General features: G+C 33.1%; 1 protein-coding gene across 1 annotated transcript; it reads left to right on the top strand.

Annotated features, from left to right (window-relative positions):
• Positions 1 to 65: 65 nt before the first annotated feature.
• znf341 (zinc finger protein 341) lies at positions 66 to 15,011 on the top strand. Its single transcript, XM_077717379.1, has 16 exons — positions 66 to 167; positions 627 to 737; positions 1,638 to 1,828; positions 2,698 to 2,847; positions 4,353 to 4,601; positions 5,868 to 6,051; positions 7,095 to 7,185; positions 7,309 to 7,399; positions 8,651 to 8,822; positions 8,879 to 9,090; positions 10,417 to 10,625; positions 11,805 to 11,901; positions 12,350 to 12,482; positions 12,561 to 12,672; positions 12,753 to 12,823; positions 14,537 to 15,011. Exons 1-16 carry the CDS (start codon positions 137 to 139, stop codon positions 14,917 to 14,919), a joined length of 2,487 nt encoding a protein of 828 aa, XP_077573505.1. The 5' UTR covers positions 66 to 136; the 3' UTR covers positions 14,920 to 15,011.
• Positions 15,012 to 15,750: the final 739 nt, after the last annotated feature.

Genomic DNA, 15,750 nt, shown 5'->3' with positions numbered 1-15,750 from the left:
TTAATTTAAGAAGTTAAATTTAGTGCCAAGTAAATGGTTAAAATAGCAAATTTGACTTTTTTCGACTGAAATGAATACGGCGCATTGACTCAGACAGAACTAATCGAACACCTATCGCACAACTAAGAACTGCAAGATGGCGCAGGCTATATTTGAGGTACTCGAAGGTATGAAAAAATATGTTATAACCACGTAACTACAAATTAAATCAGTCGATCATTTGTTCTAAAGCATAGTTATTAATCGGCCCAATTTTATATTTTATTAAACCAGCACGTAATTAGATTGGACATGACAATAACGTCACGTTCTACAATCGAGTGCAATATAATGATAAAGATATCCGGTTAATATTTAAAATTAACGCTGAGGTAATGGTTATAATTGTTTAAAACTGTTTTTAGGATTAATTGTACGTTTTGTTCTGAATGTTGGCTAAATTCGTCGTGGAGTTGTTTGTTTACATCTGTGGTAGTTTTATAGCAGTACTACATAGAATGCAGAATAATAGATGCAGATTGTACTGTATGAATGCATAACTACAGCCGAGTTTCTAGGCTAAAAAAATGTTATTCTTCAGAAATCTTCTGAAATAACATACAACCTAATTTGACTTTCCTCTCCAGGCATGGACAATCAGACTGTCTTGGCAGTCCAGTCATTACTGGATGGTCAAGGAGGCGTTCCTGACCCAAACAACCAAAATGTCACTACAACACCAGCTATACAGTCTATGGGTTTGTCAATAACTAACCCAATCTTGTGTTGTTCAATACATTCGTCTTCATAGGAGTGGCTATTAACTAACTACCAGTGTAATGTGGAACATGCATTTGATTTATTCCTAAATACAGTAATTCCTTTGAGATATGAGCTTAATGTACATGTGTCAAAGTGGCGGCACAGGGGCCAAATCTGGCCCGCTGCATCATTTTGTGTGGCCCGGGAAAGTAAATCATGAGTGCTGACTTTTTGTTTTAGGATCAAATTCAAATGACGAATATAGATGTATATTAAATTTCCTGATAATCCCCCTTTTAAATCAATAATTGTATTTTTTATCATTTTTTCTGTTTTTTTTAGTTCAAAAATCCTTTTGTAAAATCTAAAAATATATTTAAAAAAGCTAAAATAAACATTGGTTTATATCTAAAAAAAAACGGAATATTCAGGGCTTTTAATCCAGTTCTTTTAATCCATTTATTTAAAAAAAAACTAAATATTATATCTAAAAAGGTCCATCCCACCTAAATTCAAGTTGACGTTAAAACAACCCGCGAACCAACCCGAGTCTGACACCATTAGCTTAATGCATTGCGGTATTGAACTCGTAACATAACTAAGTTTAAATTGAACTTAAATGAACTTCGATTACTACCCACGTGCACTTAATGTTTTTCTAGGGTTCTCATAGGCTCATATCTCAAATTTCGTATCTCAGGGCAAAAATTGGCTCGGAATTTTCCTTGTATCTCAAATTTCTCCTATGTTGAGACACTCGTATGTCAAGGTATGACCTTAGTCATTAATTGAATCAAATTGATTAAATTGAATATATCACAAAGGTGATTAAAGACACTTACCTCTTGGTTTTGATTCCTCCTCACAATTTCTTTGTTTGTTTTTTCTTCCCACAGACGATGAAGATGTATTCTTGTGTGGGAAATGCAAAAAGCAGTTTAATTCTCTGCCAGTCTTCATGGCACACAAGCGGGAGCAGTGCCAGTCAAGCACCCCTTCCCTGTCCACTGTGTCTTTGGCCTCCACCAACGTCTATACGCCAGGGCACTCCATCACTTCAGGAACACAAACAAATGCCAATAGGCAGGTGAGTAGACCTGTGCACATTAAACAAAACAAACAAAAACATCAAGTTTTATAACAAGGGTGTCAAACGTGGGCCGGGCCATTTTAGATATAATTTATATATATATTTTTTATAAATGGAGTAAAAGAACTGGATTAAAATCCCTGAATATTCAGTTTTTATAGATCTAAAACAATGTTTATTTTAGCTTTTTTAAAAATATATTTTTATATTTTACAAAATGATTTTTTGACTTAAAAAACATAAAAAAAAAGACAATTATTGATTTAAAAGGGAGAAAATCAGGAAATTTCATATACATCTATACTCTATTTTAATTTAATCCTAAAACAGAAAGTCGGCACTCATCATTTACTTTTCTAAAATTTACCATTTTAGATATAATATTTAGATTTTTTTCTTATAAATGGAGTAAAAGAACTGGATTAAAATCCCTGAATATTCAGTTTTTTATAGATCTAAAACAATGTTTATTTTACCATATTTTAAATATATTTTTAGATTTTACATTAATTTTTTGACTTCAAAAACACAGAAAATATGGATTAATAAATTACAATTATTGATTTAAAAGGGAGAAAATCAGGAAATTTCATATCCATCTATACTCTTCATTTGAATTTGATCCAAAAACAGAAAGTCAGCACTCATTTACTTTTCCCGGGCCACACAAAATGATGCGGCGGACCAGACTTGGCCCCCGGTCCGCCACTTTGACACAGGTGGTCCATGGTCCATGTCGTACATGAAGAAATTTGGGTGACATCACCCCTGTAGTAACTAAATTGGTCCATAAATCAAGGACCCCTTGTTTTTACATGACATGTCAATGAAGTTGTCTTGTGTTTTGGTCTATTTTCTTAACCAAGGTGTCCACCTACATCACAGTCCCCCCCTCCCCACTAACACACACGCTGGTCCAAGGCAATGTGCTAGTCAGTGACGACATTCTTTTATCGGCTATCTCAGCTTTCACTTCCATCGACCAGCCAATGACCGCCATGCAGACGCCCATTCAGGTAACTCCTTTACACACGTTGGCCAATTGGTCCCCTTATTAATGAGAGCAATTATTAAGCGATAATAAACCGTAAATATTTACTCACTTCTCTCTTTTAATTACATTTTAATATTTTTTAATACATTTCTTTTTACTTTACATTGTACTTTATACTTTACTTTGTACTTTACTTTACTTTTTACTTAATACTTTTTACTTTATACTTTTTACTTTTTACTTTATACTTTTTACTTTATACTTTTTACTTTATACTTTTTACTTTTGACTTTACACTTTTTACTTTACTTTGTACTTTATACTTTTTACTTTACTTTGTACTTTACTTTGTACTTGACTTTGTACTTGACTTTGTACTTGACTTTGTACTTGACTTTGTACTTGACTTTGTACTTGACTTTGTACTTGACTTTGTACTTGACTTTGTACTTTATACTTTTGACTTTACTTTGTACTTTATACTTTAGACCTTTACTTTGTACTTTATACTTTACTTTGTACTTTATATTTTACTTTGTACTTTACTTTGTACTTTACTTTGTACTTTATTTGTACTTTACTTTGTACTTTACTTTGTACATTATACTTTTGACTTTACTCTGTACTTTTTACTTTACTTTGTACTTTATACTTTACTTTGTACTTTATACTTTTTTACTTTACTTTGTACTTTATACTTTACTTTGTACTTTATACTTTTTACTTTACTTTGTACTTTATACTTTTTACTTTACTTTGTACTTTATACATTTTACTTCACTTTGTATTTTATACTTTTTACTTTATTTTGTACTTTATACTTTTTACTTTATACTTTGTACTTTTTACTTTACTTTGTACTTTATACTTTACTTTGTACTTTATACTTTACTTTGTACTTTATACTTTACTCCACTTTGTACTTAATACTTTTTACTTTAATTTGTACTTAATACTTTTGACTTTACTTTGTACTTTATACTTAACTTGTTCTTTATACTTTTATTTTTCTTTGTACTTTATACTTTACTTTATACTTTGTACTTTATACTTAACTTGTTCTTTATACTTTTATTTTTCTTTGTACTTTATACTTTACTTTATACTTTGTACCTTACACTTTACCTTATACTTTGTACTCTATACTTTTTACTTTACTTTGTACTTTATACTTTTTACTTTATACTTTACTTTGTACTTTGTACACTATACTTTTTACTTTACTTTGTACTTTATACTTTTGACTTTACTTTGTACTATATACTTTTGACTTTACTTTGTACTTTATACTTTTTACTTGAATGATGAGTGATGAGTATGTTAATACCTCAGTCCTTTTTTTTCTGTATATGTTTCATATGTACTGTTAACGGATGCACTTTTTTATATGTATCGTATCTTGTGCTGACCCATCTGTCAAATTTTTAAAGTCAATATGGCCCCCTGGGCCCAAAAGTTTGCCCACCCCTGGACTAACCTATTTTCCATCCCATTACACTACTTATATTTCAATATTTTTTCTTCTAGAGCAACCCAAGCACACAGACAGCTTGTGTATCGTACCTTCACCACCACCAGCACCACCATCACCAGCAGCAACCTTCTCACACACTTCCTCCGTCCCAGTCGCCATCCCAGCCGCCTCTCGCCTCGTCGCACGTCCCTACTAGCCACGGAAACTCGGTGGTTCAGGTTTACAGCACACTACCCCACATGGTTGGAGGTGGTAATGCGGAGATTCACACATTGGGTCTGCATCCGTTCCATCCTGTTCAAGTAAGTGGGATTCCATACTTATACGTTTTTCCCGTATTTTATGCGTTTTTTGATCATTTCAAATTGTGTACACCGTACAACAGCTTTTGTATGGGATTTTTTTCAAGTACATTTTTTTGTAAAACTAATCTCGTTTAACACATTTCGGCTCTAATCCGGATCATCTCGGTAACTGGTAGCAGAGGAAATTAGCATCGTAGATTGCTAATGTTGACACGCTTTGAGCATAATATGTAGAAACACATTCCCATTCAACCCTTTTCATTATATAAATATAGTACGTCAGCAAGCAATGTACCTAAACAGTCAAGATGTCAGTGGCATACGGCGACATCTACATTATCTTGAATTTAGTGGATACAAAAAGCGCACGGACTAATAGGGCAACCCGTCCACTTTGGAGACAATGTTAGAATTTTATGAGTATTTTTTAAAATTTATTTAGAATTTTATGTGAGTATTTTTTTTATTTATTTGGAATTTTATGCGAGTATTTTTTTATTTTGAAATTTATGAATATTTTTTATTTATTTAGAGTTTTATGCGAGTATTTTTTTATTTTGAAATTTATGAAGATTTTTTATTCATTTAGAATTTAATGTGAGTATTTTTTTATTTTGAATTTTATGAGTATTTTTTTATTTATTTAGAATTTTATGTGAGTATTTTTTTATTAATTCAGAATTTTTGTGATTATTTTTTTATTTATTCAGAATATTATTTGACTATTTTTTTTAGAATTTTATGTATTTTTTATTTAGAATTTTATGTTAGTATATTTTTATTTATTTAGAATTTTATGTGAGTATTTTTTTATTTATTTAGAATTTCATGTGAGTATTTTTTAATTTATTTAGAATTTTATGTGAGTAATTTTATATTTATTTAGAATATTATGTAAGGCGTTTTTTTATTTATTTGGAATTTTGTGAGTATTTTTTTATTTATCTAAAATTTTATGTGACTATTTTTTAATTTTTTTAGAATTTTATGTATTTTTTTAATTTAGAAATGTATGTTAGTATATTTTTATTTATTTAGAATTTTATGTGAGTATTTATTTATTTATTCAGAATATCATGTGATTAGTTTTTTCAACTGTTAAATATATATTTTTAATCGCTTAATAAGGGGAATTGCAATCATTAACAAGGGAAGCAATTAGCCGAGGTTGCCAGGTCTGTGATTCATTCATTCCCAGCTAACTACAGTCACCAGGCAGAGCTCAACCAATCGCAGGACAGACATTCTGTTTCTATGATACAGGTTCCCAGCCAGTGTGTGGAGAGCCAATCATTCAACACACCTCCCGTCTACAGTCCTGGAAAACTGGGCCTCAAAACCAAAACGTGCAGCATTAACAGTAACGCCACAGAATTGGGCGACTTTGAAAAACTCGCCGGGCCGAAACAGCCTCAGAGTAACAAAAAGTGCTCTGACAGAGACGTAGGTGTGTGTTTGTGTTTTTTTTTTTTTTTGCTAGTCAAGTCCACTTCTGGAAAAAAAATCCCTTCAATCACATGTAAGATTAAGGGTCATTGTTTTCTTAAAGAAACCACACCATCTGTTCTTAATTATTTTCTAATTAGGTTGCTATTAATTTACGCATGTATAAGCAAATTTGACATAAATTATATAACAGGGGTGTCAAACTCCCTTTGGTCTGCCGAATACAGCTTAATTTGAGATTAAGTGGGCCGGACCAGTAAACTCATTGCAAAATGACATAGAACTAACAATAAGCCCACTTTTTTTCAAAACTGTATTAGTCACTAATACTAATAATTAGTGCAAAGAATGAGTAAATTATCAAAATATTTATTAAAATAATTTTCCTTTTACATTATGAACAATATATTATCAACAAGAGAATAACATAAGAACATAAATAAATGTCAATTCATGTTGTCTGCACGTACTAAAACACTGCTCCCCCTAGCGGATAACACAAGAACTACACATTTTAAAGAAAATTCATATTTTTTTTATACAATGCAGCTTTCTTCCCCGTGCCGTACCAAACCACCAGACGGGCCGGATCCGGCCCGCGGGCCGTACGTTTGACACCACTGTTATATAACATGCAGGGTGACCCAAATAGATGCGTACCCATGAAAATTTCTATTTTGACTTTGATTAAAAAGCGATTTATTTCAACACATTATTCAGTTTATGGAAGACCATAAGTTTTTAGCTATTTCTGTCAATTTTTTTAGTCAATTTATGGCTTTCCCAAGATGTGGGACAAAGTTGTCAATCACTTTTACACACTCCTCTTTCGGGATGGCTCTTATTTTTGCTGTGATGGCAGTTTTCAGTTCCTCAATTGTTTGAGACATTCGTTAAAAAATGGATTTTTTATCGGATAAAATATGGGTATGCATCTTTTTGGGTCACCCTGTATTATTTTCATTTGTGATGTTAACCTGACAGCAAAATAAGAAGCAAGTGTTGCAAATTTTAAAACTTTGGCCTTTTGTTTTTCCTCAACAGAACCGTCAAAATCGAAAGGTACAAAACTGAAGTGCAATTTCTGTGACAAAGTTTTCTCCAAGAATTTCGACCTTCAGCAGCACATTAGGAGGTGAGCTATAAAAGAAATCAAGAAGTGTCCCCTACACGGGATGAAACAAAGTTCTAACCTAACTTTATCCAAGTACTCTAATTCCTAAAGAAGCCACTCGAATATTTCTGCCATTTTTTGCAGTCACACAGGAGAAAAACCCTTTCAGTGTATCGTTTGTGGTCGAGCCTTCGCCCAAAAGTCCAACGTCAAGAAGCATATGCAGACACACAAGGTACTCATAGTAGAAAAAAATATATAGAGTACTGCAAGGCAAACTACTGTACTTTCCGGACTACAAGTCACACTCAAGTATAAGGCTCATCTGAGTATAAGTCGCACTCAAATATAAGCCGCACCCGAGTATAAGACGCACTCGAATATAAGCCGCACTGGATTATAAATCGCACTTGATTATAAATCGCACTCGAATATAAGGCGCACTGGATTATAAGTCGCACTGGAGTATAAATTGCACTGGAGAATAAGTCGCACTGGAGTATAAGCCGCACCGGAGTATAAACCGCACAGGAGTATAAGCCGCACAGGAGTATAAGCCGCACAGGAGTATAAGCCGCACAGGAGTATAAGCCGCACAGGAGTATAAGCCGCACAGGAGTATAAGTCGCACTGGAGTATAAATCGCACTGGAGTATAAATCGCACTGGAGTATAAGTCGCACTGGAGTATAAGTCGCACTCGAGTATAAATCGCACCGGAGTATAAGCCGCACCGGAGTATAAGCCGCACACGAGTATAAGCGCACTGGAGTATAAGTCGCACTGGAGTATAAGTCGCACTGGAGTATAAGTCGCACTGGAGTATAAGTCGCACTGGAGTATAAGTCGCACTGGAGTATAAGTCGCACTGGAGTATAAGTCGCACTGGAGTATAAGTCGCACTGGAGTATAAGTCGCACTGGAGTATAAGTCGCACTGGAGTATAAACTGCACCCGAGTATAAGTCGCACTGGAGTATAAGACGCACTGGAGTATAAGACACACTCGAGTATAAGACGCACTTGAGTATAAATCTCACGAGCTAAAAATTTAACAATTAAAAGGGAAAAAACACAAGTTGCACTGAAAATTTTTGGGGTATAATTCAAAACAAAGAACAGACATTTCATCTTAAAAGGCATTTAAAATAAAATCATAAAAATTTAAAATAAAAGCAACAGGCTGAATACAACAATAAAACAAAACATTTTAAAAACAATTGATTACATTTTTTTTGGTGAGCCGTTTTCGGTTGTTTTTTTATAAATTACCGCAGATTCTAGGATAACCCAAAAGCACCCACTGCCAATGTTGAAATGATCAAAACAGCCCTACAACACCCTCTTGTGGTTCAATAAATTCACAGACAAGTCACACTGGAGTAAAAAAAACGAAACTGACACAAAAAAAACGCAACTTATAGTCCGGAAAATACGCTATTTTGCAAAAGAAACACAATGCACCGCTAACTATGCTTTATCATAAAGGTGTGGCCCATGGGCGTGGCCAGCACCGTATCAAGACTACCAATCACCGTAAAGGTAATGCCAGCCGCAGCCAATGAGGACGAAGCCGGTGGATATCAGCAGCAGGGGGTCCAACGGGAAGAGGAACACCCCCACCTGCAGGCGACGCGGGAGGATGACGCCGCCTCGACGGGTAAGACTACACTTCTCCCCAAACGTGATAATTCTCGCTAACATTACAAATGACAGCTTTGGCCGCAGAAGCTTCGGAAGAAAGGGCGGCGGAGGCCCAAGCCGACTCGGAGGCTCCTTGCGGAGATTCGATTGGGACCCAAGAGGGTCCCGCACTGGCTAAACAGATTGTGGTAGTGGACAGTTCCTATCAATGTCACTTTTGCTCCAGCAAGTTCAAGACATATTTCCAGCTTAAATCGCACATGACCCAACACAAGGGGGAGCAGGTGAGTTAAAGCTAATGCTAAAATTGAGGATGGGACTTTTTGCAATTGAGAAATGTGATACAGTGCATGCCCAATAAAGTTATTAGCTCTAATTTTAAGAAATTTGTTGGTAGTGCACTAGTGGTATAACAAAGCTTTCAAAACAAAGTAAATATACTTAAAAGTCTGAAATTTTCTCCAAAATAGACAGTGCGCCTTATAATCCAGTGCGCCTTATATATGGGAAAAAAAAAACAGAAAACCAAAAACTAAAAACCACCACTGTCGGATATTAAAAAAACACTAACGCCTGAACTGAAACAATACTGTTAAATATGCAGATGCCATCTTAGTTTACAACATCTTCCATGATGTCGCTCCTCCCCCACTGCAAGATTTTATACCAAAAAAATCAAAACATCAACAATGGCTGGCTCTAGAGGTGACTGTGTAGTGAGTGAGTGCTTCATACCTGGAAGTCAATAGCAATTACCGTAGTTTCACCACTATAAGGCGCACTTAAAAGTATTAAATTTTCTCCAAAATAGACAGTGTGCCTTATAATACAGTGCGCCTTAGATATGGAAAAAATGTCATTCATTGTGGGTGCGCCTTATAATGCGGTGCGCCTTATAGTTGTCAAAATACGGTATATATATTTTTTTTTAACGTTTTTGTTTATTTTAGCTTTATTATTATACAATATATGCAAAAAAATGAGTTATATGATCAAATAACGTCATATTTAATTTTTACACTCAGCAAAAACATTAGGAAAATCAAAACCGAGTCGATTTATCATATTGAATGACCAATGACATTTGTTCATTATAGCTTTATTATTATAGGACAGAATATTTAAACATAATTTGTTTCCAACCCTATTTTGTGCTGAACAACTAACTCATTTAAAAAAACATTTTATTTATTTATTTTTTAAATCAGTTCATCACAAAATAAGGTTGCAAACAAATTATGTTTATATATTTATATATAATATATATTTTGTTCCTAAATAACAAAGCTATAATGAACAAATGTCATTGGTCATCGAATATAATAAATTGACTGGGTTTTGATTTTCTTAATGTTTTTGCTGAGTGTAAAAATTAAATACAATATTATTATACTAGATATATGGTATAAAATATGTATATATTTTTTCTTTTAGTATAGTTTCCATTTCAAGGAAACAAGAACGCAAATTTCAAATAAAAATAAATCAATACATCCCATTTTTTTTAAAACCCTGTTCAATCCTCTGAAAATGACATAATTTGACCCGATAACTAATTTATTTCTAACATGTTCAGATGAAAAAATAACAGTTGTACTTGCTCTTACCAGGTTTACAGGTGCGTCCTCAAGTCATGCTCCCAGACCTTCCAGAAACTGGACCAGTTCCTGGAGCACATCAGGACTCATCAGGAGCAGCTGACCTATCGCTGTCACCTCTGCAGCAAAGAGTTTCCTTCCCTATTCGAACTGGGAGTACACCAGTACTCCCATTGCTTCTGCCCACAGCAGAACACACGCAAGGAAAGCACATTCTACAGGTTAGCGTCTAATCTTATTCATTCATTCATTTCCTGAACCGCTTTATCCTCACTAGGATCGTGGGGTGGGTGCTGGAGCCTATCCCAGCCGACTTGGTGGTCAGTCAATAACAGTGGCGGTCCGTGAATTTTGTAGTGAGGCCTTCAGCTGTGGGAAACAATCCAAAAACTGTTTTATGGTTACAGCTGCGACACAAAAAATCATCAATAATAACTTCATACAATTGAAATATTATTTAGGAATATAGCCATACTTTACTCACCAAAAATCCTAGCCAATCATAGTTGGTGAAAGCGATGACATATCCCCACGCCTGCCAGAAGGCCTTGGTGTCACCAAATTGATTTCTGGTTGGTCGGAGTGGCTTCTGCTTATAGTTTCACATAGATTTTCACATTATGAACTGACAAAAAGTTTTTAATTAACAAAAAAAATCCCTGTGCTGTAGTGAAGCCACAATAATCGAGGATTACTGTATTTTCACGACTATAAGGTGCACCGCATTATAAGGCGCACCCTCAATGAATGACATTTTTTCCATATATAAGGCGCACTGTATTATAAGGCGCACTGTATTATAAGGCGCACTGTATTATAAGGCGCACTGTATTATAAGGCGCACTGTATTATAAGGCGCACTGTATTATAAGGCGCACTGTATTATAAGACGCACTGTATTAAAAGGCACACTGTATTGTAAGGCGCACTGTCTATTTTGGAGAAAATGGAAGACTTTTAAGTGCACCTTATAGTGGTGAAAATACGGTAATTGCTATTGACTTCCAGTATGAAGCACTCACTACTTTACAGTCACCTCTAGAGCCAGCCATTGTTGATGTTTTGGATTTTTTGGTCTAAAATCTTGCAGTGGGGGAGGAGCTATATGATGGAAGATTTTGTAAACTAAGATGCCATCTGCATATTTAACAGTATTGTTTCAGTTCAGGCTTTTGTGTGTTTTTAATATCCCACAGTGGTGGTTTTTCGTTTTTGGTTTTCAGTTTTTTCCTTATATAAGGCGCACTAGATTATAAGGCGCAATGTCTATTCTGGAGAAAATTTAAGACTTTTAAGTGCGCCTTATAGTCGTGAAAATACGGTACTGTAAAAGCATTCAATCCAATTACAGAAAAGCCTAGTGGCCCGCCAGGCTTAAAAAGACACTATTTACTTTTCAGGTGCGTGAAATGTCAAAGCAGATATTCAACCCAAGAAGCTCTAGAACAACATCTTCTGACCGCCTCACACAACTTTCCTTGCCCGCACTGTCAAAAGGTACAACACAACTCCACCAAAATCATTTTCAAATCAAAACATCTCCCTCAAAAAAAGGGAAATAGTGTTCCCTCGCTACTTCGCGGTTCAGCTACCGCGGGTTCAGAGCTTCGCAGTTTTTTGTGGGAAAAAAAATACAAATATTACATTGAAACAACATACTTTACAGTTTTTTTTGTAATAACATGAATTTCACTCTCTCTTCCCGTCTTCTATATGGTGTACTGTATACAGGGGGTAAAAAAAATTTAATTATTTTTTTAATTTAAAAAAATAAAAATATTTTTTTTGGGAGTTAAATTCAAATGAAGCATTTTTGAAGGGGAATCCCTACTTTGCGGAAATTCACTTATCGCGGGTGGTCGCAGTCCCCATTAACCGCGATAAGCGAGGGAACACTGTGGAACCAAATTCAAATATGAAAAGAATGCAAAAAACGTTTTTTTAGGTGTTCCCATGCGAACGCTACTTTAGACGCCACCTCCCCACTCATGGCGTTGGGGGGAGGTTCAAATGTCCCATTTGCAAGAAAGTCTTCAAGACAGAACACTACCTCAAACTACACACCAGAATTCACTCAGGTTGGGTTGCTAAGGGTTTTTTTTTTATCACTTACCGGAAAGTTTAGCTCCAAAGTCACATGTTCTTTTATTTTCCAGGAGAAAAGCCGTTCAAATGTTCGGTTTGTGAAGCCACGTTCAACAGGAAAGACAAAGTTAAGCGCCATATGTTGATCCACGAGACCTACAAAAAGTATAAGTGTCCTTTCAGGTCAGATGTCAAGTCAATGATTGTTCTTTTATTTATTTATTATTATTATTATGATTTTAACTTGCTGCTTTCGCATTTAGGACACATGTGGGTTGCACCAAAGAATTCAACAGACCCGATAAGTTAAAGGCACACATTTTATCACATTCAGGTAGGTCATTTTTGGATTTTATGAGTACTTGTAGATTTTTATGCACATAGACAACTTTATTGATACTTAGTCATTAGCAGTAGTTCTGTTTTTATTGTGTCAGTTCTTATTTTAAAGGATCAACAATAGTCACTTAGATAATAGTAAACGTATAGTTTTTTCGAACTGTAAAAAAATATAAAAAGGAAAAAAAAAAATATATATATATATATATATATATATATATATATATATATATATATATATATATATATATTTCTACAGAATAAAATGTACAAAAAACAGAATAGATAAGTATTATTGTTATTCTAGATCATTTTATATACATATGTATACATATATACACATGTATATACATATATGTATATACATATATACATGTATATACATATATACATGTATATACATATATATATATATATATATATATATATATATATATATATATATATATATATATATATATATATATATATATATATATATATATATATATATATATATATATATATATATATATATATATATATATATATATATATATATATATATATATATATATATATATATATATATATATATATATATATATATATATATATATATATATATATATATATATATATATATATATATATATATATATATATATATATATATATATATATATATATATATATATATATATATATATATATATATATATATATATATATATATATATATATATATATATATATATATATATATATATATATATATATATATATATATATATATATATATATATATATATATATATATATATATATATATATATATATATATATATATATATATATATATATATATATATATATATATATATATATATATATATATATATATATATATATATATATATATATATATATATATATATATATATATATATATACATATATACATATATACATATATACATATATACATATATATATACATATATACATATATACACATGTATAAACATTTACATATATACATATATACATATATACATATATACACATGTATATACATATATATATATATATACATATATACACATGTATAAACATTTACATATATATGTATACATAAATATGTATACATATATATACGTACATGTATACATTTATACATACATATATACGTACATGTATACATATTTATACATACATGTATATGTACATGTATACATATTTATACATACATGTATATGTACATGTATACATATTTATACATACATGTATGCGTATATACATACATGTATGCGTATATACATACATGTATACGTATATACGTACATGTATACGTATATGCGTACATGTATACGTATATGCGTACATGTATACGTATATACATACATGTATACATATATACATACATGTATACATATATACATACATTTATACATATATACATACATGTATACATACATACATGTATACATATATACATACATGTATACATATATACATACATGTATACATACATACATACATGTATACATACATACATGTATACATATATACATACATGTATACATATATACATATATACATATATTAGAATTACAATTATGATCAAGAATAACAATAATAATTATCTATTGTTTTTATTAAAGGCTAATTAGCGACAGTTGCTACTTCTTTTCAATTCAATTTTTCCAATCCTGTTTCTTACCTCCAGGCATCAAGCCCTTCAAATGCCTCGTCTGCCAGAAGGCGTTCAGCCGCAGGGCTCACCTACTAGAACACCAACAGTCGCACACGGACGACTACCGCTTCCGCTGCGCCTCCTGCAACAAAGGCTTCTCCAGACACAGTTACTACAGAGACCACAAATGCTCCGAGGGGTCCCGAGGAGAGGTCGCCGCCGGCCGGATCGTCGCCAGGCGGGCTAGCGAGAGGTTGCGAAACGGCGGACGGCGGGCCGGGGAGGAAACGGGAACGGAAGGGGACGAGGACCAAGCCGAGCGGGACTCCAACGACGAGGAAAGTCCAGATGCGACGTTGGCCGTGGACGCCATCCGAGGGGACGCACTCCAGAGAAAATTATCGGAAGAAATCTAAGGCCATCTTTGCTGATGAGAATGATTAATGAGTCATCATATTTTTTTGGACATGTGGTGAATATTGTGTTTTACATTAAAACATTTTACTTACCTGGTTCTGGATGATTTGGTACAAGACAATTTTGCATATTTACCAAACGCAGCTTGTTTGCTAAAATACATATCTACATATAAAAGATAAAATATATATAATCGTCAACTCCACAACAAAAATAAAAATAGGTCATACACAAATATGCATTTTATTCAACCAGAGGTCGTTGATAGGCAGGATTCTGTAAGTGTCTGCGGCCCGTCTGCGTCGTAAAATTCATGAATGTTTCTTTCAATTGGTTCAATTTTAGTGGTTTATGGGTTTTTTTTAAGAATTTGGAATCTTACTCAATCACAGGAGTACAAAAATATATTTTTAGTAGTATTGCAGATTTACAAAAAAATAGTTACAAAAAGATTTGTCTACGTAATTCTACGCAATTTTCCCACAAAAAAAAGCATACAATGAAAATAGTCACAAAAATAAAATAAAAAATCTGATCGACCGCCAACGGTCGATTATGCTTACTATGTTACCTTTATTTTTACTATTAGAATTATCTGACGACCTGTTTAGAGTTCCCATTCACTTTTCCCCCAACGTCAGCTGGGACGACTCCGCCCCCTGATAACAATAATATGCATGTTTAAAAATTAATACATATTTATCATTAAACTTGTACAAATTCTGCCCACTTTTTCACTACACAATGGTGATCTGTCTCATTAAGTATTGACTTGACGGCATAATCTCAGACTATGCGGCCGATAGGGTTATTTATTTAGAAATAGAGAC

The sequence above is a fragment of the Stigmatopora nigra genome, chromosome 1 (assembly GCF_051989575.1).
Source record: "Stigmatopora nigra isolate UIUO_SnigA chromosome 1, RoL_Snig_1.1, whole genome shotgun sequence".
NCBI lineage: Eukaryota > Metazoa > Chordata > Actinopteri > Syngnathiformes > Syngnathidae > Stigmatopora > Stigmatopora nigra.
Note: the sequence above shows the minus strand (reverse complement) of the source record. Positions and strands in the feature narration are given on the sequence as shown.

Excerpts from the sequence above, each read along its gene's own strand:
- znf341 (XM_077717379.1), top strand. The coding sequence starts at position 137 with ATGGCGCAGGCTATATTTGAGGTACTCGAAG. Across the intron at positions 168-626 it reads TATATTTGAGGTACTCGAAG|GCATGGACAATCAGACTGTC; the intron begins GTATGAAAAAAT and ends TTTCCTCTCCAG. Across the intron at positions 738-1,637 it reads ACCAGCTATACAGTCTATGG|ACGATGAAGATGTATTCTTG; the intron begins GTTTGTCAATAA and ends TTCTTCCCACAG.